The sequence below is a fragment of the Echinops telfairi genome, unplaced genomic scaffold (genome assembly GCF_000313985.2).
Source record: "Echinops telfairi isolate 266 unplaced genomic scaffold, ASM31398v2 ScPeMD7_7;HRSCAF=31, whole genome shotgun sequence".
Taxonomy (NCBI): domain Eukaryota; kingdom Metazoa; phylum Chordata; class Mammalia; order Afrosoricida; family Tenrecidae; genus Echinops; species Echinops telfairi.
Window position 1 is genome coordinate 2,961,297 of NW_022103904.1, and position 26,298 is coordinate 2,987,594.

Consider the following 26,298-nt stretch of genomic DNA (forward strand, 5'->3'; position numbering starts at 1 on the left):
TTGGCAGAGGCAATGGTGGTCAACTGTTTGCCTTCTCTCTGGAAGACCAAATGCACCTCATGTTGATTCACCACTCTTTCTCAGCAGAGGCTTGTGTGTTGCTGTGATGATAGACAAGTGTCAGTGCAGTGTTCAGACTAAGAGGGATGCAGAAGAAAGACCTGGTGATCTGAAAGCCATTAAAGAAGACCCATCATGGGGAGGATGCAAGACGGGGCAGCAACCTGTGCCCTTGTGCGTGTGGCCACCATCAATCAACTGGCCATCATGGTCACCACGGCGGCTCACAACCATCATGTGTGGCAAGTACATGAAGTAATTCCAAGTAAGCAGTGAAAGAAGTGTTCATCGTTACACACCCATGTCCCTCCACAGCTGACTAGGAACAAGAAAAGAGGGGCCTGACTGACTCCATATTAAATTTCAGTCTACAGCTTCGTCACAGACAGGCCCTCCCCTTCCTGTTTCCTTTGCTGCACCCCTTGCACCCCTACACTCATTTTTATTCAGATTCCTCTTATAACAACCACTTTAGATTCTGATGCTCAGTCTCCACTTCTTCCCCTCCCACCCACCTCCATTCCCCACCTGGCCTGGGCGTTTGAGTCACCATAGACCCATAGTTGAGCCCTCCTCCAAATTTATGTTTTCCAAAAACTGGAAGGCAACGTTTTAGTTCTCATTAAGGGGGGAAAAAAAACAAACAAACAATCCCAACAACTGTTGAAGAAGCCCCGGTGGTCTCATGGGTTATACATTGGGCTGCTAATCACAAGGCCAACAGTTCAAAACCACTAGCTGCTCAATGAGAGAAAGAGGAGGCTTTCTACTCCTGTAAAGGGCTATTGTGGCAGAAATCCACAGGGGCATCTACTCTGCCTGTCGAGTCACTGTGAGTTGGAATTGACCTAGTGCCAATGAGTTTGGTTTGGAGTTTTCATCAATGAGATTGACCCTTTCCAGAGTATCCAACCCTACACCCCAGTCTCCCTGAATTACATTGTTTCTGTGTTGTTTTTTGCTTACTTACTACTAGAGATTTCCCGTCTGTCTAGGAAGCAAGGTAGGCCCCAAAGAGTACCGAACATTCCTTGTATGGCAAATATCCCTGCAGTTATAAAACCTTCTCTCTTTGAATGAGAAAACAAGAATCTTTAACGAGTGCCAGTAGCAGAGGCCAATGCCAAGTGTAGGAGGAGGTAGGAAGGAAGGAAGGAAGGGAGTGGGCTGAGAGAGGTCTCCAACATGTATAGTCATCCGTTCATTCTTTGTTATCTCCGGGTCCTGGAGAGAGACTTAAATCACCCACACTTAAACCCTGATTCCCAATGACTACTCTTTTCTAACAAATACTCAACTTAAACAGCGATTGTTTTAGCATATTGACACACAGGTATGCATTACTTAATGCCCATTTGGACAATTTCCATTATATATATGTGTGTCTAGAGGAGCCCTGGTATTGTAGCAGTTACTCATTGGACTGTGATTCTCGGGGCCCACAGTTCTAAACCAGCAGCAGCTCCTCAGGAGAACGACAGGGCTTTCTATCCCATAAACAGTTACAGTATCGGAAATTAAAAGGGGAAGTTCTACCCTGTCCTACAGAGTCACTAGGAGTCACCATCGACTTGATGGCAGTGAGTTTATTTCTTTATTTTTTTATGTTTCTACAAGGTTATTTCCCATAAGGTTATTATTTTTTTCCTTTCTTTTAAAGGAAAGGCATCTCTCTTTATATTTATATTGCCCTAATGTTTTTAAGACCTCAGATGCATGCACTTGCAGCACGGGCTCATGGGTGGGCTACAGGCAGCTGAGGCAGAGGATACAGTTCTGGGCTCAGGCTCTTAGGCAGTAGTGTGGGTTTTAGGGCCCAGACTGCTACAGCTACTCAGGGGGTGGGACAGTGGACAGAGCTGGACAAGCTCGGTTCTCCCTCACTCAGCACTGGTGCCACCTCTCAGTCTCTGCACATTTCTTCAAGGTGCGCCAACAGCAGTGATGCTAATGAGGACAACTACGAGGGCTCCGGTCAGTTTTTAATACGGTGTTCACACAGGTCCAAAGCACATAGTGTCCTGTTTCACAGAACACAGCATGGTACGAAGCCATGCTTAGATGTATAAGCCGCAGATTCAGCAAGTGAAAACTAGCGAATGAATACCACTAACTTACACCCTGGGCCTGCGGTGCTGCAGATGCAGCGTTCTCACCTTCCGTGTGGGAAACGGGGCCTGATTGCAGCCCACGCTCTTTATTCCCAGTCACCGCCCCTCCGTCAGCGGATGCTGTGGGTTGCCAGGGTGCTGAACAGGTTTCAGTAGAGTTTCTAGCGTAAGGCCATCTCGGAAAGAGGGCCGGGTGTGCAAAGTTTGGAAACTCACCCACCGACATCCCTAGGGGTCCCTAGGGTCCAATCCAGTGGTGGGATTCAGCTGTGTTGCCCTGGGGTAGCAGAGTGGATACCTAACTTTTTTGGGGGTGAGTTCAGCAAACTGATTTTTAAAATGGCACTTTTATCAAGGGTTCCCTCTCAGGTCAACAGCTGGGCGGTTGCCCAATGTGGAAATCGTTAATTTACATTCCTTATTCTTTTTTTTTTTTTACATTAATCTGTGCAACAGCGGTGTTCTCATACAATGTTGAAATCATAAACCACCTTTTAACATATTGTGTGTTATTTTTCAATCTTCTTAAAATGGTCATTGTAGCAGGGAAAAGACTGTTAAATTATTGAATCCCACCACTGGTCCAGTTCCATTGTTCATGAGGTCACCATGAGTCTATTAGTGCCTGTATAACACTAATAGTGCTCACAGTCTATTAGTCTCTGTATAACACTAGCCGTTAGGGAGGGAGAGGTTCATGTGAACCCTGCCCTGGCATTCAGCAGCGTGGGAAGTTCTTGCTCCACACACTTCAAAGCTAGATACAGCTAGTGCCTGACACCTCCAATCTACACCAGGAGCACCCCAGCCCTTGAAGAGTAGGGCAGCTCCCCAGGGAGCAAGGTTCATCTCTTTCTGTCCAAAATCAAACTAAAACACCTCTTTCACACGCCACTTCCATGGCCATGGCGAAGCCCGGTAAGAATTCCTTGAGCCATCCTCTAGGCTCCTAAACTTCAGGAGTTTTAGAATTGGCTCCTAAGCCCGATTTAATTCCGATGTCTAATTGTTGCTAGTTGCCATTGAGTCAGTTTCAACTCAGGGAGGCCTGTGTGCAACAGGACGAAAGGAAAATCACCCCATTCTGTGTCATCTCCATGACTGGGGACTTGCTTAAGCCTTTTGTTGTAACTGCTTCATAAACTGAATTCCTACCAACTTAGGGGGCGCATAGTCTTATGCTCTATTCGAGGTAAGAGTGCTAGTGGTGTCGTGGGTTTACTGTTGGGCTGCTAATCCAAAGGTTAGCAGTTCTAACCCACCAGCCACTCCACCAGAGAAAGATCAGAAAGCCTATTTCTGTGAAGATATACAGCCTTGGACTCCCTATGGAGCAGTGCTACTCTGTCCTGCAGGGGAGCTATGTGTCAGAATTGACTAGATGGCAATATTTTGTTTGTTGTGTTTCATTGACAATATTTTGTTTGGATCCATAACGTTTCCAATGGCTAATTCCCAGAAGTAGATGGTCAGGCTTTCTTCCTATTCTGTCTTAGGCGAGAACTGGGTTGGGGAACATTGGAAACACGGGCTGTATGAGGCCCATGAAATCATAGCAGCTACCACCACACGCTCACTGAAGAGACGCGGTTCTAGACATCACACTAAGGGTGAGTTAAGTACATCTGTGACCACATACAACACGCTAAGTTTTAAGATGATACTTTGGTTTGGCCCTCGAATGATGTAACAAATATCCAATCAGTACTTGGCAGGAAAAAGGGTCTCTCCCTTGGTCTAGAATCTCTACCAAAAACTATCTATCATGGTAACCCTGCTGGTGTCTGAAATACCAGTGGAACAACTTCTAGCATTAGAGCTACTTATAGACCACAACAGCCTGCCAAACTGACCAACCAGCCCCCAGGGGGCCTTGTCTTTCCTTGGACCCCACTGCCCCATGGGCCAGTTCTTCTGTTCCAGGCCATGCATTCTCTCCTCAATCCAGACAGTTAAACGTCTGATTTTCAAACACTTTCACAGAGTAAACTTACACTGCATTTCTATCATAGTCTCCAAAAGTTCTGGATGACACACATCCTATCTTTTCTTCTTTTTCTTTTTAAAATCATTTTATTGGGGGCTCGTACAACTCTTATCACAATCCCTACATACATCCATTGTGTCAAGCACATTTGTACATTTGTTGTCATTATCATTCTCAAAACATTTGCGTTCTACTTCACAAATCCTATCTTTTTGCATTTTCCCACTTTCCAGACTTTTGCACATCAGAGATACAATAAAAAAATGGGTTTAGTTTTTAAAAATTAAGGATATATACTTAATCATTGAAATGTTCATTAAAAAATTACATCAAGAGCTCCTAATAAAATGATTAAAATAATAATAATAAATAAAATAATCTTTTAATTACTTCAGGGGAAATCATTTTAATCTAGTCTAGTACTTTGAGACATACATTGGGTATCCCAATGTCTTTTTTTCAGTAAGTCAGGGAAGAAACATTCCCTGGGAAGAAAATTTTCTTGAGAATAAGCAAGGGAAATGAGAGGGGAAATGTGGTAGAACTACAATCTCAGCATTGGGAAGGCTCTTATAAATTATAATCTAATGTTTTCTTTACTCATAAATCAGAACAATTGGGTATATTGTGAATATTTCTCAATATTGAAATACTGGGAGGTGGGTGGCAGCAGGGGGGTGAGGTGTAGAGTTACTTAAATTTTACACTCATCACCCAGGGAGTGTCTTAGAAACCAGTTTGTCTGGACCCGAGCAGGCTTACCAGTCTCTCGAACTAGAGACTGGAAGTGTAAGGAAGGTAGCCAATCTCTACAGAGCTGGTCCGAATAGGACCGATTCAGGAGTCTGGATGAAGTCACTTACTCAGTTCCACTTTCAACCATCTGGGTGAGGAGAGAGATGCCATCTAGATTGATAAACTCCTGGGCGAACGTCACGTCCCGGGAGAGGCTGGCCAGGTCTTTCAGGGCTTCCAGCTTGGCATCCATGCTCGAGGACTGGATCCGTTCATGCAGCTGCTGGGCATTTTGAGCCTCAGGGGACAAAGACAAAGGGAAGAGTGTTCACACTGGGAACCACACGGACAGCAAAATGGAAGTTCCATTGGGAAACAGTGACACACACACACACACACACACACCCCAATGTACAAAGACCACAGAAATCCAGGCAGGTGGGCACCACCTTGGCAGGTTTCCCAAGCACACCGACTTTACCTTCAGCACAAAGAACACCGGCTGTGTTCTAGGAACAGGCCCTCGTAATCGGATCTCAGGAGAAAGGCCAGGCCGTCTACTCCTGTAAAGGGCTGCGGTTCTGACAACCCCCAGAGGCAGCTCTACTCTGCTCCGCGGGGTCACCAGGAGCTGGCATCGACCTAATGGCCATAAGCTGTTGATTTCTCTGTTTGTTTACGATACAACCCTCTCCAGGAAAAGCAAGAGCAAATAAACAGTCAAGACCCCCAGACTGAACAGAGTGTGGTGGAAAAAATAATTCATATATAAAGCAGCTGCCATCACGTCAACTCTTTGCGACGCTGTGCCTGTGTCACAGGAGAACCGCGCCCCACCAAGCTCTCATGGCTGTGGCCTCTCAGAAGCCGATTGTCGGGCTTTCTGCCAAGGTGCCTATGGGGAAGGGCGGAAGGGCAACCTTTTGGTTCGTAGTGAGGCGCTTCATCATTTGCATCACCCACGAATGGCCAGTGTGGCAGACGGGATGTGTACCCTTTAAGTGAAATGATTGTCTGAATGTGACAAAAAGCTATTTGCTCAGTGAAGCAATGCATTTGTACAGCACGCTTACCTGCTCAGCCCATACTCAGTAATAACTGCCTACCCACAGCCCTCTGAAGCTTTACTGACACCCGAATAATCTTTCAGTGTTCTGAAAACCTCACACCGGGGCCTCCTAGTGTTTGCACAGCTCAATTTCCTACAAGAGACTGTTCACATGCTTTGGTTTGAGCAAAAATGTGAAGCAAAAGAAGCCAGGCACCTAATTAAGCGAGAACCCAAAGACTGTAGTTGTGAGGCGCCATCAAATCATTCCTGACTCATAGTGACCCCTGTGTACCATTGAACAAAACACTGCCCAGCCCTGGGCCATCCTCCCAATTGTTCCTTTGTTGGAGCCCACTGTTGCGGCCACTGGGTCAATCCATCTTGTTGAAGGCCTTCCTCTTTCCTGCTGCCCCTCCACTTTATAAAGCATGATGTCCTTCTCCAGGGACTGGTCTTTCCTGAGAACATGCCCAAAGTACTTGAGATTAAGCATCACCAGTCTTGCCACTAAGGCGCACCCTGGCTGCATTTTTCTCAAGACAGAGAAGTTTACTCATTTGGCAGTCCACAGCGCTCTCCATATTCTTCGCCAGAACCGTAATTTATTGCGTCAATTCTTCCTTGGTCTTTCTTAGTAAATGTCCATTTTTTCCATGCATGTGACACATGAATCCCATGGCTTGGGTCAGGCCCACCTTAGTCCTCAAAGCAGCGTCCTTGCTCTTCAATACTCTAAAGAGGTCTGTGCAGCGGATTTACCCAACGCAATGCTTCATTTGATCTCTTGACTGTTGCTTCCGTGAGCTCTGACTGCGGCTTTAAGCAGGACGACATCCTGGGCAAGTTCCTTCTGAAGACATCTGGGCTTGGTGTGGGTACACGGCACAGACAGAAATGAATCATAATGTGTTGAAGGAGTCGGACCACTCAGATTTTCATTTGAGACAGATGGTGAGGGCAAAGGTCCTCTTTTCCACTTGGATTCTTGTTTAACAGCGGCTGCAATGACTACTCCATGCAAAACCGCAAGGGCGGAACTACTCCAGCATACCCATGTTCTCCGTCTCATGCACTTGCTCTGACTTTGAAAATGTGTGATATTTCAGACAAATGAGGGGAGAGGAGGGCATCTATGTCTCTCTCCTGAACAGAAACAAGGGAACGGCTTAGCCCAAAGCCCAAGCCACCAAGTTGACTCTGATTCACAGCTACTCTAGATAGGGTTTCTGAAGCCTTATTTTTCTCAAGTAGCTGGTGGGTTTGAACCATCAACCCTGCTGTTAGTAGTATGAGGCCTAACCAAGAACAACCATCAGGGCTCCTTTGAGAACTGTATGACTCATCAAATTTGAAGAGGCCCATCTGTCTTAACAGCGTTAAAATCACAGAATGGAAGCAGCGAATCCACCAGATATTGAAAGTAAGCGACTCCACTTGAGGAGTCCCATGGTCAGGCCACAGTTCCTTCCTTTTCTTCTTTTTTTTTTCTCCCTCCTCCCTTCTCACTTAGACCTTACACTGCCCCTGGGAGAAGGGTGCTTAAAATGGGAAATTGGTCAACCCTTCAGGAACTAGGAAAGGGCTAGAACCCATGGCTCATGAGTTGGCCAAAGGTCTACCGTTTAATTGGAGTCCAGAAATGCAAATAAATGGTTAATATGAGTGGCCGCTATTTGAAAGGTTAGAGTCTCATGCTCATCCAGGTACTTCAGAAGTAAGGCTTGGCCACTTACTTAAAACAAACAAAAAACAGGCCCTAAAAGCCTGAGAAAGCCCAGTCGTCCTCCTCCGACATGCGTGGGGTCACCAGGAGTGAGAAGAAACTACAAGGCCATTTTAACTACCATTTAGATAAAACCCAAAGGGGACACTGTGGACAGGAAAACAGAAAGGGGGAGGAGAAGGAAGAGGAGGCGAACTAGAAGCCCCTCCACCTCCAACTGGTCCACAGATTCCCACAGGAACAAATCTCTCCCAAACGGAATGTCTGTTCTTTTGAAAGGGAAGAGGGGTGAAATGCCAAATGAGAATCATCCAGTTTGTAAAATCATTCCAAGATACACTACCCGCCAATAGCTTCATATGGATACACGGAGTGATTTAACCCAAGTCAATCAATCACGTTGGATTCCCTGAAGAAAATAAACAAAACACTTTTCCCCAAATAGAAGACTTGCATTTATTAAACTGATCATCATACTAAAGAAATCTCAAAGATTATTTCATGGTCCTTATCAATGCTAATTATCAGTTTTCGGTGATGTCAGTTCTCTTAACAGCAGCAGCTCTTGGTTACCCAGCCCATTTCCTGAGCCAGACCCCATTCTACACACCCTTCGTGAAGTACTTCATTTCATTTTCACGATCATCTTATCAGATAACTCCCTGCCACGGAGTTGATCCCAGCTCATATCAGCCCTGTAGGGCAGAGGAGAACTGTACCTTAGGGTTTCGAAAGCTGTAAATCTTGGTGGAAGCAGAATACGTCATCTTTCTCCCCTGGATCTAGCAGGATCTTGCAGTTAGCAACCCAACTCCTAGCTCCTCATCTCATCAGTTAGGTATTTTTATCTTCTTTTTACAAAGGAAACACGTATTCAAACCTGGATCATTTAAGAAACTTCAAAATGTCATCCAACTTCTCCATTGGGGTGCTAAGATCCAACTTGTACTGTTGGACTCTGGCCAGCAGGCTCGAAAGCAGTTTCTAAATCTCAAATACTGGCGTGAATCAGAATCACAAGAACACGTCACTCCCCTCTCCCCAGAGCCGCCACCCTTTAGGACGGTGCAGGGCCAGGCAGTGTTTCATACTGTGGTACACAGTATGCCTACGACCCTGAAGGGGCTCGATGGCTCCTAACAACAGGCTTGGGGTGGTGAACGTGCACAGTTGCTAACCCACAGGTTGCTGGTTCCAGTCCCCCAAAGGTGCCTGGAAAGAAAGACCTGGCAATCGAATTAAGAAACAAAACAAAACAAAAGCAGCCATTGACGAACATAAGGAGCACAGATAGGGTGACATGAATAGGGTTAGCTCAACAGCAGCAAGTACTAGTGTGTGAAGGTCTGAGGCTGGACCTCTGTCCTTGTAGATTGATTCTGCCAATGGCACTGGAAGAACCACTGCCCTAACCTGCTAAGGAGCCTGCATCTTTCTGAGGGGATGGGATGTGCGGTCACACTCAGCCAGTCACAGTTGCCTCTGCTGTCTTCCAATCACTGCCTCATCTACCCCAACTAGGACACAATAAGCCTCTCCTCCGTTCCCTGGGCCAAACACACACCGGCCTGCCCTTAGAGAGTGTCCTCCTCAGGAGGAAACTTTGCTAAGAACATCCAAAAACAGAAGTCAATCGTTGAAAGGGTAGGTATAGGGGATGTAGTACACATCTTATCTACTGTTGTGTTTGTGGTTTTAACAAATCTAAAGTAAAGAAGTAGACAAACCCATTGTACAATAAGGACAAGTGAAGACAGACAATAGCCAGTCAAAAAGGACAACTGTCCAATGGAAAGGAGTGAGGTCAAGCAGTGTCTGCTCTGGGTGAACTGGGTTTCCCTAAAGTAGGTGGAGGTGACCCTATTTGGAGTTTGTTGCTGTTATTTTAATAATGCCATGACAGTGCAGGGTGTCCTATACTTAATCTCCAGAGTTACAAAGAAGACCAGAATCATCAAAGATAGCCCACATGCAGACAGACAGGAAAAAAACGTCGGCATGTGAAGATTATCTACAAGGCGAGAAATACCAAGGACTCCGTGAATGCCCAGCAACACAACCTTGATGTAGACCACATATTCCCAAACTTTATTGGACCTACCAACTTTTCAGGGGAAAAAATAATAATTATACGCAGAGACACACACATATATGTGTTGTATTACTCAGCACCCCCTAGCGTTGAAAACCTTTGGTACTACAGCCTATTATCCAGGGGAAAGGGTGGATGTCTGCTTTTGCAGACCCTATGGATCTTTTCAGGGCTCTCTAGGGTATCGCTCTCTTTGGGAAAGACTCCGAGTCCCTGCAACTGTGAGAAAAGAAATCTCGGTTCTTCAAAGCCATCTATTTGTGGCATTCCTGGGAGGCCCTCACAATGAAACGAAATCCTAAGTCTACTACTGAGTTGATACTTTATCAATTGAATACACTTTACCTAGACAAGGAGACCTGGTGACCTAGTGGATAACACATTGGGCTGCTAACCACGGGGTCAGCAGTTCAAAACCAGCAACTTCTCCACAGGAGAATTGTGAGACTGTTTACTCCCATAAAGATATACAGTCACTGAAAACCACAGGGGGCAGTTCTACTCTGTCCTGTAGGATCGCAATGTGTCAGAACTTACTTGGTAGCAGTGAGTTTGGTTTTTGAGTTTCCAAGACAGTCACAAATCAGCATAGGAAAGCAATGCCCTGACCGGGTCCCAGGCGCAGACTGAGCTGAAATAAACCAGGGGTCCTCCAAATTGCGTCAAACGGCAGTACTCATCGTTCATACAGGCGACTGCATGAAAAATTCCTAGGGAACCATTCTCACCTCTCCTGCACGCATCCCAAGATCTGAAAACGTGTATCTTCTGTTCACAGAGCCGTTTTACCCTTCAAGGAAGATGGTGTACATCCCATTGGTATCCTCCTCTGAACAGTCAACTCACCATAAAAGGGTAGCCTTCCCACGGGGGCTGCCTTTAGGTCCATTTTCATGCTCTTCTCACAGCGGCAGTGATGAGCGCTGTGAGCAATGGGTGGACGGTGGGGGAAAGCTCTCGGCACTGGAACTGACACCATGGGGTGCTTACAGCTCTCTCACAGGTCTGTCACTCAGGGCCCTTAATGAACTTCACTTAACCTCACTTGGCCTCATTTTCCTCACTGAAAAACTGAAGCGCTGTGACCCATCATGGTGGATTCTCTCACGGCACAGTCAGCGTACCATAATGTGGAGTCTGGGTTGACTAGAGAAGCAAATTCATAGACACGCATATGTGAATAAAAAAGAGCTTTATAGAGAGAGTAATTGTACATTAAGAAAACATCCCAGGCCAGTCCAGATCAAGTTCATAAGTCCATATGTCCAATCCCAGTCTGTAAATTCCTCCACAGACTCACGCACCACATGCAATGACGCAAGTGTAGGAAGATCACAGGCCAGTGGGTGGAAAGTCTTGTGGATCCAGTGGTGGAGGAAGCACCTTTTTGCTGACCAGAAACAGATGCCCCATAGATGGGACCTCCAAGCAAAATACTTTGTATATCTGACAGGTGGGGCATTTTTCATGCATTATTGTTCCAGTAGGAGCCAGAACAAGTAGAGCTATGTAGTTTTTTTGTTTTGCTCCCTGTACTAATTTCTAAATACTGTGGAGGTAAAATTTTTATTAAAAGAATAATGTGAGGATAAAACTTTTATTATAAAATATATGCATACATTTTAAAGCAAAAGGTTTTTTGGTTTTTGGGGGTTTTTTTTCACAGAAATGACTAACTGTAGAAGCTTTTTCTACATAGGATTTTACTTGGCTGATAGTCAAATGAGTTTCTACAGTCATCGAATTTCCAAGCTGTATTAGTCTGGGTACTTTAGAGAAACAAATCCACAGAAATTCATGTATAAGAGTTTTAAATAAAGGTTAAGTGCACATCAAGAACACATCTCAACCCAGTACTGCCCAAGCCCACAAGTCCAACATTAACCTATATGTCTGACACCAATCCACAAAGTCCTCCTTCATCTCACAAAACACACGCTATGATGCCAGCTGAAGGAGTAAAGCTGAGTCAGTGAACGTGTAAGCAGCTCAGCACTGGCAGGGGTCTCCACACGGCTGCTCCAGCACCCAGGGCTGCATCTGGGTAGGTCCATGTGGCTTCTCCTCAGGGATGTCTTGCAGGAAGTTAGCCTTGCCAGCTAAACCAGGGAATTGGCTAAGGCAACTGCACCCTGGTCCGACCATCAGAAAACAAGAGACCCGAGAACTAGAAAGGCAAGGCTCACCAAGCCATTTATCCTTCTTTCCTTCAATTAACCCCACATGTGTTTATCGGCCAAGTTGGCACAATAAACTAACTACCTCACAAGTTATGCCTCATTCACAATGAAAGGCAAAAATCCTCATTCAATAATTCAACAAATACTCCTGAAAAGTTTGAGGCCAATGCCACTCTAGGTTTTGGGAAGACAGCCACAAAGGCATTCCACAAAATATTAACAGTTTAGGAATTAAATACTGGTAAGTCCTACAGCCCTGGTAGCATAGTGGGCGACTATTGAACTGCTAACCACAAGGTCAGCAGTTTGAAGTCACCAGCTGCGCCACAGGACAAAAATGAGGTTGGCTACTCTTGTGAAGAGTTTCAGCCTCAGAAACCCCCAGAGGCCGTTCTATGCTATCCTGTAAAGCTGTATGAGTTGACTGACTTGTTGCAGTGAGTTTAAGTTTATTGAGGCAGCAAAACATGAAATGGGGTTGCAGATAGAGAGTGGTTACTGATTTGTTTGCACTGGGGAGACAAGCCCTCTAAGGAAGTACTATTCATGTAGCAATCTGATGGGAAAGAAGGATCCTGGAATCCAAAGGGTGGATAATATTCTGAGCAGCAGAAAGGGTTATTGTGAAGGCTTTTCACGGAGAACCAGCCTGGCATAGAGGGGATCTGGGGAAAGGATCTGAGCAAGGAAGAAAGTGGAGAAAGTCAAGAATAGGAGGGCAGGCGGGGACCATGGGACTGGGATGGCCAACTCTCAGGGCTGGAGGCTCCAGGGTGTTTCATATGTCTCTCTGGAAGGAAGCAGGTAAGTATCTCAGACACAGGGGTGTTCATGAAACAAACATGCCGAATCAGTGCCACCACACTGATTCCAATGCGAAGCTCCCCGCCACCAGGTTTCTGCAACTGCCCATCTTTCCTGGAGCAGACAGACTCATCTTTGCCCAACTTTGCAGTTAACCTTGCACGCCAACACTTCTTCCACTGTGCCACAAGGGTGCCTTGTGTGGCCAAGAGCATTTTTGCTTATATTTAGGAACTGGAATCAGCTAGAAGGTCCAATGACAAGGCAGTGGGTAAATCAGTCATGGTCATCACCACAGGATAAAATACTGTAGGAAATTACAAATCAGGCTTCTGGCAAATGTAAGATAGAGTGGGCATATAACTTTAATGAAATATTTAAAGCAGCAGCCAGAATAAAAATATATATTATTGCTTGTGGGAGCAAGGATATGCGTATGTAGAGACGTGTGTGTGTGTGTGTGTGTGTGTGTGTGTGTGTGTGTGTAGTGTCTGTGTCCCCACAAGAATGTAAACCCAAGGACCAGAGAAAAACTGTTGTCAGCATTGTATCTGCAGCCCCTAGAACAGTACCTGGCATTTATCTGGAGTTTCAAGAAAATTTCAGTAAATGATTATAATCAGAGGAGGATACGGCATGCATATATTCCGTTGTACTTATATAAATATTATCCAAGTCTAAGTAAATCTGTTATTATTTGGGAATTAGAATGTTCCCCATACTTTCCTTTGGAGCAACCTACATTTTTCAAGTTTTTCAAAAACGATTCTGCCATATTTTATATTCAGAAGAAACAATCAACATTATTAAAAATTAACTAGCCTTAGTTCTGCTGTGTTTTTTGTTTGTTTTCCCCATGCAGTTATCACAAATAAAAAGACTGGAGTCATGCAGGTTGTTGCATCAGACAGTAAATTAAGTTTTCTGGCATTATCATTAAAAAAAAACAACCACAAAGCAACATTCACCTTGAGCCAGCTCAAATGACTGCTGTCTTGGATTGAGCAAGCATCGGGGGCCAGCCAAGCTTTGCTTCAGAAAGCCATGCTTTGGCAACAGCCCAGGATGGGTTAGCAGGGGCCACGGGAAAAGGTGGTGGCAGTATAAAAACCCATTGTCACCTAGCGGATTCTGACTCATGGCAACTACTCCCTGTGAAACAGAGCAGAAGGCTTCACTGGGTCCCCATGGATTGTCTTGATGGAACTGTGTGTGATAGCCTTTTGCCACTGAGACCCTGCTGAGTTCAAATGCCAATCTTGAGATTAGTAGCTGAGTGCAAACCATTTGTGCATCAAGGGACCATACTGGTAGTATACTGTGGTAGTCACCTAATCTGCTATCAATTTAAGGATTAAGAGTGTAGAGGTGGAGTCTAAGCTGTCAATATGGAGATAGCCAATGAGGCCTCTGTGTGGGCATGGCCTTCTCCTGAGAATTCTGGGAAAGCTGGTACTTCCTCCTTGGAGGTGGAAGACACCTCTCTCTCTCTCTCTCTCTCTCTCTCTCTCTCTCTCTCGCTCTCTCGCTCTCTCGCTCTCTCGCTCTCTCGCTCTCTGTGACTCCCTGGGAAACATTGCAGAAGACAAGCCAGATGGACGCAGCCTGACCTCAGAAGCCGGAGAAGCCACAGAGAGACCCCGGCCAGCACTGAGATGCTTACAACACCACGGGACCCGAAGACTTTCTACCCACTGGCTTGTGATCGTCATGCATTTGGTTTCATTGCATGTGTTTTGTGAGTCTGAAGAGGACTTTATAGATTGCTATTGGACATATGAGCTTATATTAGACTTATGGCCTTGGACCTGACTGGGTTGGGATGTTTTCTCATTGTTCCATTCCTCTTGCATATAAACCTCTCCCTTATATACATATGCGTGTTTATGACTTTAGTTCTCTAGTCTACCCAGACTCACACATATACCAAACTTGATTTTGCCACACAGTGACCTGATAAGACAGCCCAGGTCTGCCCCTGTGGATATCTGACGCTGTAAATCCTTACGGGAGTAGAAAGCGTCATCTTCCTCCCATGGAACGCCAGGTGGTTTTGAACGACTGACCTTGGGATTAGCCACCCAACATGCAACCCACTGCACCATGAAGGCTCCTCACTGCTAGGTTAGCTGTCAAGTATTTAGCATCTCTGTTCTGGAGGTCACTAGCTAATACTACCCCAAACAAACTTCCATTATGGTTCCAGGTCTATGATGCTAAATTAAAAAGAGTATAAAAAATCCTTAGGTTCAAAAGCTCCATGGATATTTTCAAATACTTTCTAAGTAGGTTTGCCATGTGCTTCCAAAATTACCCCTTCCTGGCTTTCCTTCTGTCCTTAAACCTCCGCTATCCCCTGCTTCCCCTCCCCTGACAATCTAATCTCATGTTTAATAAGTAAATCAAAGAAATCAGCCAATTGTTCCTTCATCTAATCCCAAAAGCACCAGTTTGCCTCCAGCATCTCTCCCCACACACTCTGCTTTCTTCCTGATAGCACCGATCAAGTGTCCCATTTCTAAGGAACACCAATCCATGCCCTTCAACTCTGAACACCTGCCCAACACGCCTTCTCAAGAATTCCACTTCAGAAATATCCACTCATCTTCTGCATCACTGAGTTGTTACTCCCCTCGATCACTGTTAGTAGCGAGTAACCTTCAGTAGCTCATATCTTTAAAAATAAATAACAAAATGTGTGTCTATCTACTGACGTAATCCCCCTCCTCCAGCTGCTACATCATTTCACTACTCCCGATCTCAACAAACATCCTGGCAATTGTGAGGGCGGTGCCAGACCTCATGGGGTGTCTTTCTGTTACACCCAGCGTCATGCTGAGTTGGAACCTATGCAAGGGCATCTCAGAAATAACCACTTGAATCAAGTTGATGCCGACTCATAGTGACCCTTGAAGAACAGGATGGGACTGGCCCCGTGAGGTTCTGGGACTGTGCACTCTTCACTGCAGTAGGAAGCCTCACCTCTCTCCTGAAAAGCGGCTGATGGTTTTGAACTGCTGACCTTGGTGTTAGCAACCCATCACATCACCATGAGGGTAAAGACACCGAACAATTGCATTGACACCGAACAATTGCATTGACACCGAACAATTGCATTGGAGTGAACAATTGCATTGACACCGAACAATTGCATTGGAGTTTCCATTCTGTTTGCAAAACGCTATGGATGTCAGTGACAGACCAAAATCCATTTGCAAGGTCGCAGACAGATTAAGCCTCCACTGAATTCCTCCTGATCATTAACCAAGAAGGCAAATCATCTTGCCCCCAGGCAGAGTGCCTGGGAAGATAGATGACTCCTCCCCTCTCCGGGAGGGGCAGTCTCTCTCTTAGGGGTTTGCCTGGGTGTGTGCTTGATGGTAGTCACCATGCTGGGAAGTATACAGGGGGCCAAACAGCCAAGAGTCATGCCCCATCTGTCTCACCCTGGCCACCTTAGTCAGAGGGCTCTGAGCCAGTCTTGTAAGCCCTTCTTTCTAACATAATGCAGATGTCCCAGTTGAGGGCTTGTTCCTACTCCGGTTGTCCCACCTATCTGTGACGCACTGATCTGCCACCAGTAGTGGGTTTGTGATCATGTCCTTTGTGTTTCATTCCTTATTTAAACAGCTGTGTGGCTAGGACCCCTTAGACATCATTTGACTTCATGCTGATGAACTCCCGCATGTGGATGCTGTACCTGCTGTGTCTCTGTGTTGTAGCTGTCTCTCTTAAGACTGAATAAATGTTCTTATATTGCAGATGGGCTCCCCTCTGTACCTTAAAATACAGCCCTTCAAAAGTGAACAAAATGTGTGATCACAAGGTATTGAACATATCACTGAAGACAAATGGGTGCATAAGCAAATGTGGCAAAGAAAGCTGATGGTGTCCGGCTATCAAAAAGTATAGCATCTGGGATCTTAAAGGCTTGAAGGTAATCAAGCAGCCATCAAGCTCAGAAGCAACAAAGCCCACATGGAAGAAGTACACCAGCCTATGCAACCACGAGGTGTCAAAGGGATCAGGTATAAGGCATCATCAGAACAAAAAATATTACCATAATGAATGAGCGGGAAAGTGTGGAGTGGAGACCCAAAGCCCATCAGTAGGCCACTGGAGATCCCCTTGCAGAGGGGTCTTGGGGAGGAGATAAGCCAGTCAGGGTGCGATGTAACAACGATGAAAAATACAACTTTCCTCTAGTTCCTAAATGTTTCCTCCCCGCTCCCACTACCACGACTCGAATTTGACCTTGCAAGTCTGGCTAGACCAGAGGATGTACACTGGTACAGATAGGAACTGAAAATACAGGGAATCAGGGCGGATGAGCCCTACAGGACCAGTGGTGTGAGTGGGGATACTGGGAGGGTAGAGAGAGAGTGGGTAGGAAAGAGGGAGCCAATTACAAGGAACTATATGTGACCGCCTCCCTGGGGGACAGACAACAGAAAAGTGGGTGAAGGGAGACGTCGGACAGGGCAAGATATGACAAAATAACAATTTATAAACTATCAAGGGCTCATAAGGGAGAGGGGAGCGGGGAGGGAGGGGAAAAATGAGGACCTAATGTCGGGGGTTTAAGTGGAGAGAAAATGTTTTGAGAATGATGTACAAATGCGCTTTACACAATTGATGTGTGTATGGATTGCGATAACAGTTGTGTGAGCCCCTAATAAAATGTTAAAAAAAAAAGTCCTAGAAAGAGGCTGCATGTTTTTAACAGTAGTCTTATTGGCAAGGATTCCACATATTATAGAATTTGATTGTCCCATCATATTAAAAAGATGGGCGCAATCATAATCATCACCACAATCAACGTCAGAACAGTTTCTTCTCTCACACTCACTGTTGTTGCTCCCTGTGTGCTCTTCTCCACCCGCCCACTGCCATCTCCCTTGCCATGACGTTAGGTAACTATTAAGCCAGCTACTGTATCTATAGATTTATTTATCCTGGATTCCATATACAGTGTTACCAGTAGGCAGCTCAAAGTTTGAGTCAAGGGACAAAACTCAGACCCGAGTTAGAGAAAAGGGTTGAACAGAAAGAATAAGTTTATTGAAGGGGATACTTTGGAAAAGAAATCCAAAGGGCCTTTAAAACTCGATTCACAAATCCAGAGTAGGACTACCCTTTGAGTTTATGAGACTGTCTCTATTAACAGGAGCAGAAAGCCCACCTTCTAGCTCAGATGGGGGTCTCAATTGCTGACCTTTCAGATCACAGCTCACTACACCACCAGGGCTCCTAAACTAGTCAAACCGGCATTTTAAAATGTAGAGGACAACCTGGTCCTGGGTGGTGTAACACCTCATTCCAGGTATGTGAGTCCTTATGCCCCAGGCTTCATGCTGTGCCCTTAGCTCCAGACCAAAACCCCCAAACAGTCTATTGAGTCACTGTGGGGGTCACAATGTGGGGGTTCACACTGGGAGTGAACATCCAGTCTTCCTGCACCCAGGCTTTTCACAACCCCAGTCACTTCCATTGAGGAAGAACAGTATCTCATCCGCACTTCACTTTCCTTTGTGCTGGTGAGCTATGTAGAGAAACAGGTCTCCCCCTCATTTGTGTTAAGGTTCCTGCCATGACCCCCTTTCTTCCTCTCAATGTTCACCTCTGTCTAGCTAACATACGGGAAAATCATACAAAACACAAACAAGAAACCGACAGAAACCATGACAAACAAAACAGAGAAAAACCTCACTCAGAGCAAAAGCAGAAAATATTAAAAACAACTTTAAAATGGGTCAAAAGGGAGATCAAATGATCAGGAAGTACATTTTAACCTAACCACATCGACCATAATGGACTTTACAATGCTCTCGGTCATAAGGCACGGCTACTCTCATCCTTGGACGAAGGTCAGATGGACATTGACTCACCAGAGACATAATCCATGTGAAGAGCCTGCAAATAGGTTTTGGGCTTCCACTGTCATCCATTGTCTGCTGCCAGCAAGATATTCAGAGTGTAAGCTCTGACGCCTTTCCCTCCTTTGGATTTGGATTTTATTATTTACGATCCTTGGATCACACAGGCTGCTGTGCTTCTTCCCTGTGAACTTAGTTGACACCATTCACAGGCTGCTGTTTTTTAAGACAAGAGGCTGCAGATTTTATCCTCAGGATCGCACAGGAAATTTTCCTCACACTCCTATTCTCTAGACCTACAGATGATGTGCAGCTCTTTAAGAGAGAGGTTCTTTCCATATGTATGCTCGTTTCGTGAGTTTTCTTGTTTATTGTTTTTTGTACCTTTTTCCCCCTCAAGTAAGCTGTTTGTTTATTCATAGGAAATTGTGCAAATTAAGAATTTAATACTCTATTTACCACCTAAAGAGCCCTGGTGGCACAATGGGTCATTAGGTACCCAGCTGCTGGCCAAATGATCAGCATGTTGAATGCACCAGCACTCCAGGAAGAAAGCTGTGGCCTTGGCTTCCAAGGAGTTTGCAACCTTTGCAACCTTATCGGGCAATTCTACCCTATCCTGTCCAGTTGATATGAGTTAGAGTTAAGGTCAATGGGTTTTGTTGCTCTCTCTGTTTTTTTAAATCACAATTTAACACCTGCTTTTTGGATTTTCTTCTCCATTTTATTGTTTCTGTTTAGGAGGCACCCTGGTGATATAGTGATTGCAAATTGTGCTGTGATCCACAAGGTCTGCATTTCGAAACGACCAGCCAATTCTCGGGAGAAAGCCTGGGCTTTCTACTCCCCTAAAGTTAGTCTCAGAAACTCACAAGGATAGTTTTACCCTGTCGCATAAGGCAGGTCACTACGAGTCGCCATTGACTGGATGCAGTGAGTGAGTGAGTTTCTGCTGAGCATCCTTCCAATCAAACATCTCTGCGGTCTTTGTTGTTTGCTTGTCAAATATATCCACCTTTTATGCATCTTCCGGGGCTGGATACCAGAGACACTCTCCTCACCCCAAGGCTATAAACATAATCAGTGTACGGATTTCTTTAGACAAAAATTCAGCAATACAATGTCAATCCAAGCTTCTTGTGCAAGAAAATGTAGCCAAAAATTATTTCACAATCAGCATCATGCAGTGTGTGGCCTCAGATTCCATTTCCACAGCTGCTCTGGCCACGCACGGCACATGACTCAGCTGCCCCATTGGAAACCATCCCAACCCTGAATGTAGCGCGGAAGCTCACATTCCTCTGTGGGTTCCTGGCTGTATGAAGGGACTTCAAAAAACCCCATGGAAAAATCACATATTCTTTTAAAAACTCACTTTCTTCAGATATTGTAACGTGCACTCATACTCTTTTTTTTTAAGATTTTTATTTTACTTATTTTTTAATTGTTTTATTAGGGGCTCATACAACTCATATCACAATCCATACATACATCAATCGTGTAAAGCACATTTGTACATTCATTGCCCTCATCATTCTCAAAACATTTGCTGTCCACGTAAGCCCCTGGCATCAGCTCATTTTCCCTCCTCCCTCCCCGCTGCCCCCTCCCTCATGAACCCTTGATAATTTACAAATTATTATCTTGTCATATCTTACACCATCCGACATCTCCCACTCATATTCTTTTAAGAGTCTTGATGGTGTAGTGGGTTACACATTGCTCTGCTACCGCAACAGCAGCAGTTCAAAACCACCAGCTGCTCTGTGGTAGAAAGACTAGGCTTTCTATTCCTGTAAAGAGTTACAATCTTGGAAACCCACAGGGGCAGTTCTATCCTGTTCAATACGATCACTATAGTTGGAATTGATTAGATGGCAGTGAATTTGGAATTATGGGTATTATTCTCATGATACTGTTGAGATGGATGAAGATATGCTAATGGTGCCCGTGTGTAATAAAGAATTTGGCACAACCCAAAAGGAGGTCCTGTGTTTTACACTGGACTTGGGGCAAGTAATCGATGCCAAACGTGATAGGAGTAGCTTTGTTAACGGCAGTCCACGACACTGGATCTTAGGATGGGACGGGGCATCCCCAACTGCCTCACGGTCAGGGCTGGCCACGTCACAGAGAGTAACCCTGTGAGTTACAGGGGGTATGCTGGGTCCATATTTTCAGGGGACCTGAAGTCTGAAATCTATCACCCAATCCTACGTAACGGTGCCCAAATAAAAATTTTGAACAACAAAGCTCAGGTGAACTTCCCTTGTTACTAATACTGTGAATTACGGTGGTAATACTACTATTAATTATGGAAGCTTCCCATTTGGAGCAAACCTCCTGCACTCTGCTCTGTAAATGTTGTCTGTTTGTTTTTCCTCACTTTGTATCTTTTCCCTATAATACACCTAAGAGTCAAGTAAGAGGATGCTCAGTGAATTATGTGAGCTTGTCTAGCCAATTTTCAAACCTAAGGGGGTTTTTGAACAGCCCTGGTGACAGAGCGGGTGATGCATTGTGCTGCTAATTGCAAAGTGGCAATTCAAATCCACCTGCTGTTCTGAGGGAAAAGATGAGGCTTCCTACCCCCATAAAGATGTACAGTCTCAGAAACCCACAAGAGCAGCTCTACTCTGTCCTATGAGGTGCAATAGATTTGATGGCAGGGAATTAAGTTTGGGTTTTAAGGACAGTTGTAGGAACCTCTAAGGAGTCCTGGTAGCTCAGTGGGCTACATGGGCAGCTGCCAACCCCAAAGTCATTTGCTGGAACCCACTAACCTCTCAGAGGGAGAAAGAAGAGGCTGATTCCTCCCAAGATTCACAGCCTCAGAAACACAAAGAGCAGTTCTACTCTGTCTTAAAGGGCCTCTATGAATTAGAATGAACGCCATGGCTGTGGGTTTTTGCTTAGCTTTTTTTTTAAAGGTGCTCCTGGTGTAATGGTTAGCAGTTCAAACCCACCCATCACGCACTGGGAGCATTTCGAGGCTGTCTCTTTCCAGAGAGGAGCTCTGGTGGTGTAGAGGTTAGATGTTATGCTGCTAACCACAAGGTTAGCAGTTCAAAACCACCAGGTGCTCCACAAGAGAAAGACAAGGCTTTCTACTTCTGTAAAAAACTGCAGTCTTGGAAACCCACAGGGGTTTCCTGTAGGGCTGCGATGAGCGACAATCAATGCCATGACAGTGCATTTGGAGACTTTTGGTCTCCTTCCAAACAGTTTCCTAGTTTGGGGAACCCAGTACAGCGTGGCTGTGAGTTGGCTTTGACTCCGTGGCGGTGGGTTTTCGCACACTGGTACTCGGTATCAGAACTGAGGGCAGCCTGGTGTGGAGCCTGAGCCCTGAAACCATGCCCGTGTGGCTACCCCCCAGCAACGAATTTCAAAAGGCCACTAAAGAGATTGTCTAAGGATGTACAGCACAGCTGGGAGCCATCAGCCAAGTGTCAGGGCTTTCGAAGGAAAACAATGCAGGCTGCTTCTGAGATCTTTCATAATAATGTCCTACAACGCGAGGAATAGCCTGAAAAAACGCAATAAAGGAAGACAGGAGACAAGCCCATCCATCAACCCAAACCCGCTCTAGGCTGGGGGAAGATAAAGGCCAGCAGAGCTGTAAACCACCTGCACAAGTGAGTGTCCGCGGTGCAGACCCAGGTGTGTACCTAGGACATATGGTTAGGGAAGGGTTTTAACTTGGGGGGGGGGGTAGAAAAAGGGGCTTTCAAAGCTGGTATGACACCTTTGTTGGGTTCTTTATGGTAGTCCTAACACTCCCCAGCAAATTTGAAGGAGACAGTGGTTTTTTAAATACAGGGTTTTTTTCCTTGTGTATATTACAAAGTCAAAGAAATATGTGCATGAGCTGATCTGCATTTTTCAGGGAAACAAACAAACAAAAAAAGCCATATACTGGACAGCAAATAAAAATGTGCAGATCCGAAATACGTTGCTTATAGCCTAATTCCAGAGCCTGCAGCGACCACGAAACCACCAGGCACCCCGTCATAGGCAGATTCCTGGAACCCCATTTCCTGATCCTGTAAAGGCTCAGGAGGCAGCATGTTTAGAGCCCCACAACAGATTCAGGTTGGGGGACCACTGCTCTCTAGAAAATGTAAAATAGTGTCTTAGAGCTATGACTGCCCCTCTTATACTATTGCTCTACAGTGTTTTCCATGGCAGTACCTTTCCATTAAAACATGCTGGAAATGTAGGGACAAGGACCTAAAAACATAACCTGTATAGTACCCGATACAAGTCACCCCAAAATATTAGCAGCCCCATGTTCACTTGCAGGATACTGAAGAACTGTATCCTGTGAAACACTTAACCTCCTTTAGGAGATTCTGCTCCTGAACGCATGGCAATGAAAAAGATCTGACCCTTTTCTTGGCGTCGAGAAAGGCTATGTTAAAAAAACACAACACCTGATCATGTTTAATTCTAGGATGAAACTAAACCCAAGGTGTGTTCTCTCTGCTGGGTAAGCATCTGAGTGATTGTAGCAAGTTAAAAAAAAATGACAAGCACCAAATGAAACAATTGTCTCTAAAGGTCATTCATGCTGTATCTACTTCATGCTGACAACAGAGAGAAGACAGTGAGAAGGCAAAACATCTCAGCTCATCATCCGTTCCCTGAAAAGTGAGTAAAAATTATCATTTCCATGAAGGGCCAAAGGAAGCATTGAGAGACAGTCTGGCCAACGCTAACAAGGCATTCTAGTGAGCTCCCCTCTGTGTTTGGGTTCAGTGTGCTATTGGGCAAATGTTCTAAAGTTTTTAAACCTCTCTAATGTAATTTGCAATAAGAAAAATGTGTGGTGGTTACAGGGCCCACAATTTAATTGCAGCCAGATGCTGTTGCAAATTTTTAATTTATTTTTAGCCTGCAACATGGCTCCAGTGGAAAATGAAGGCAATGGGTGTACACTTTTCATCACATACGCAGAATGAAAATAGTAACACTTGGAGTATTTCATGCAGCCTTTTTTTTTTTTTTAGAACAGCATTGAAATGTGATGTGAAATCCTGTCGTTTAAATATGCTAATGCCACTCACCCACTGTGTCTACAAACCTGTTACAAAGAATAGCTACAGGACTCCAAACACCGCTTCTTGATCAGTGGCTTTCATTGGAAGGCTTTAGAGTGCTTGATCTAGAATCTACTGTCAATGAAAGAGCTTAAGGGCTAACATTTCTTTGTTTTTTCTTTTTATGAGGGAGTGAGAGAGAGTGAGTGAGTGAGTGAGTGAGTGAGTGAGTGAGTGAGTGAGTGAGTGAGAGAGAAAGAGTGAGTGAGTGAGTGAGTGAATGATTGAGTGAATGAGAGCGTGAGTGAGTCAGTGAGTCAGTGAGTGAGCAAGAGTGTGAATGAGTAAGAGAGTGAGTGAGTGAGTCAGTGAGTGCGCGGCCAACATTTCTTAAACTGTGTTTTTATGAATTGGCATAATAGCAGCCCAAAGCTACACAAATTCAACATTCTCCCTCCCACTCTCATACATGTTTTTCTGAAATACGGTACACACCATCTCCGTCACATGCTTTCTCTCATGCTCCCGTTATAAAGAAAAGATAGGCAGTCTGTGTGTGTTTACTTTTTTATGGTCTGAATTTGCTTGAGTGGAAGTGTGGGGAGTTGGACAGAATCAATCGGTAGGAGTGTTGAGTCATCCGATCTAAAAGATGAGCATTGTGGAGCTGACCAGCAAACCCTAACTTTCCAAGTGTCACAGTCAATTAACCTGCACTGGTCGTGGAGTAAATTCTCCACTTTCTGGAAAGGGCAACGTAAGGAGTGGCATTTATGTGAGTCAAGAATCTAAGAGTCAATAAAGAGAGTCTAGAGGTTTTCTGTTTTGCACTGAAGTTAGTTTTAAAAACTAATATCGCATAATTAAATGCAAGCATTCAAATGGAGGCATTGAACTGGAGGGCATTGAATTGAGGGACTGTAATTGAAGTGCACTTAACTGGAGAACAGAGTTGGTTAGAGCGGTGTAAATAAATACCAACTTACTGGAGATGTAGTCAGTCGAAGGATAGTGCCATTTTTTATCTCGTTGCGATTCTGGAAAAGAAAAAAAAAAGAATAAGGCTTTGTAAATCTCCAAGTAGAAACTCAGTAAAGGAGCAAACAAAGGCAAATGTAATCATGCAGAGACTCTATATAGTAAACATCCATGATTGCATTTATTCACACTTCAGTAGTTTCCAAGAGTTTCCATAGATTCTAAACTGGGTCCCAGATGTGTTGAGTTTTACCAAGTCACAGAGAGCATTCAGCACAGAGAGAGCCAGTATAAACCCAAAGGACACACAGCCTAGAAGAGCAACAAAAAGTGATTTAAAAGGCTGTCAAGGGCATATGATCCCTAAAATCACACTCCTAGATAGATACCCCAAAGAATGAAAAACACTGTGCACAAATACAACTTGTACAGAAAATTCTTTTATTATATTATAATATAATAGAAGTTATATTATAGAATATAATTTATAATTGCTAAAAATGAGACACAGCCTCCAATGCCCACTAAGTGACTGATGAACAGAAGCACTGGACCAAATACTGACATATGCTACAACATGGACAAACCTCTAAAATATAGTAAGCGAAAGAAGCCACACACAAAATCCACTTGTTATATAAGAGATACCCAGATCTGGCTAATTCATAGAGACAAGAAGGCGACAAGTGGTTTACAGGAGCTTGGGTCCCGAGGATGACTGCTCCTGGGAATGGTTTCTCCCAGGGATGATGAAAATGTTCTGAGATCTGGGGTTGCCACAGAGAAGTGGAAATAAAATGTGCATGGAACGTCAGAGGTAAAGTGGACCGTCTGTTCTGTAAGCCTTCCCTAAGTCACAATGAAAAGTGTGTTTAAAAAAAGGAAAATATTTTGGTGGTCGTCAGAGCACAGCTCTGCGAGAATACTGTAAGTTACTGCATGTGACACTGGGTGAATTTCATGTCAATTATTTCAGCAAACAAACTGTTCTTGGTGACACAGGAGCAGGTTGGTAATTCTCACATGCCCTGCTGCGCCAGGGGAAAAAGGCCATTAAGATTACAGCCAAGAAAAACACAAGTTCTACTCTGTCACACAGTGTGGCATCAACTCAACAGCAATGGGTTTCGTTTGGGGATTGTTATAGGTCAGTAATGCTTTTAATTATTTGTGTATTTCAAAGGGATCACTAAGGGGCTTGTTTTCTAAACATTTGCTAGTTTCTGCTACATGTTCCTTGAAATTAAGAACAAACCAATAACAGAACCAGTCAAGCTCTGCTTGACAAGCACACCTTAGGCAAGTGAGAGAAGCCATCACTCAGCATCTGTGGCCCTGGACAGAGGATTCACTGGCAGATTTCTTCTCTAACACCAGAGTCCCCACCATGTTCAGCGACCAGGAGAGGCCAACAAGGACACAAAAAAACCCCAAGCCCTTCACAAAGCATTCACGCCAGGAGGTTAACAAACATGCTCTCCTGACGCAGCAGGCATAACAAGGTGAAGCAGGAATTTCTTAGGATGGGATAACACCTGCAAGGAGGTACTAATGAGAGACAGACCTCAGACCTGAACTCCCTCCCACAGGAAACCAAAGCTGAGGATTTCCCACTGAGGGCAGGAAAGCCCAAGTCCCTGCCACTGTCACCTCCAAACC

The 26,298-nt window shown here is 44.8% G+C and overlaps 1 protein-coding gene across 2 annotated transcripts in view; it reads right to left on the reverse strand.

The window, feature by feature from the left end:
* The window catches only part of ELMO1 (engulfment and cell motility 1), a 694,298-nt gene that overhangs the window by 449,799 nt on the left and 218,201 nt on the right, over window positions 1-26,298 (reverse strand). For both annotated transcript variants that reach the window (XM_045286360.1, XM_004708022.2), the window contains exons 5-6: window positions 24,648-24,698; window positions 5,022-5,191 (exon numbers count right to left, since the gene is read on the reverse strand). In XM_045286360.1, coding sequence (XP_045142295.1) covers window positions 5,022-5,191; window positions 24,648-24,698 — 221 coding nt within the window. The remainder of the gene's footprint in view (window positions 1-5,021; window positions 5,192-24,647; window positions 24,699-26,298) is intronic.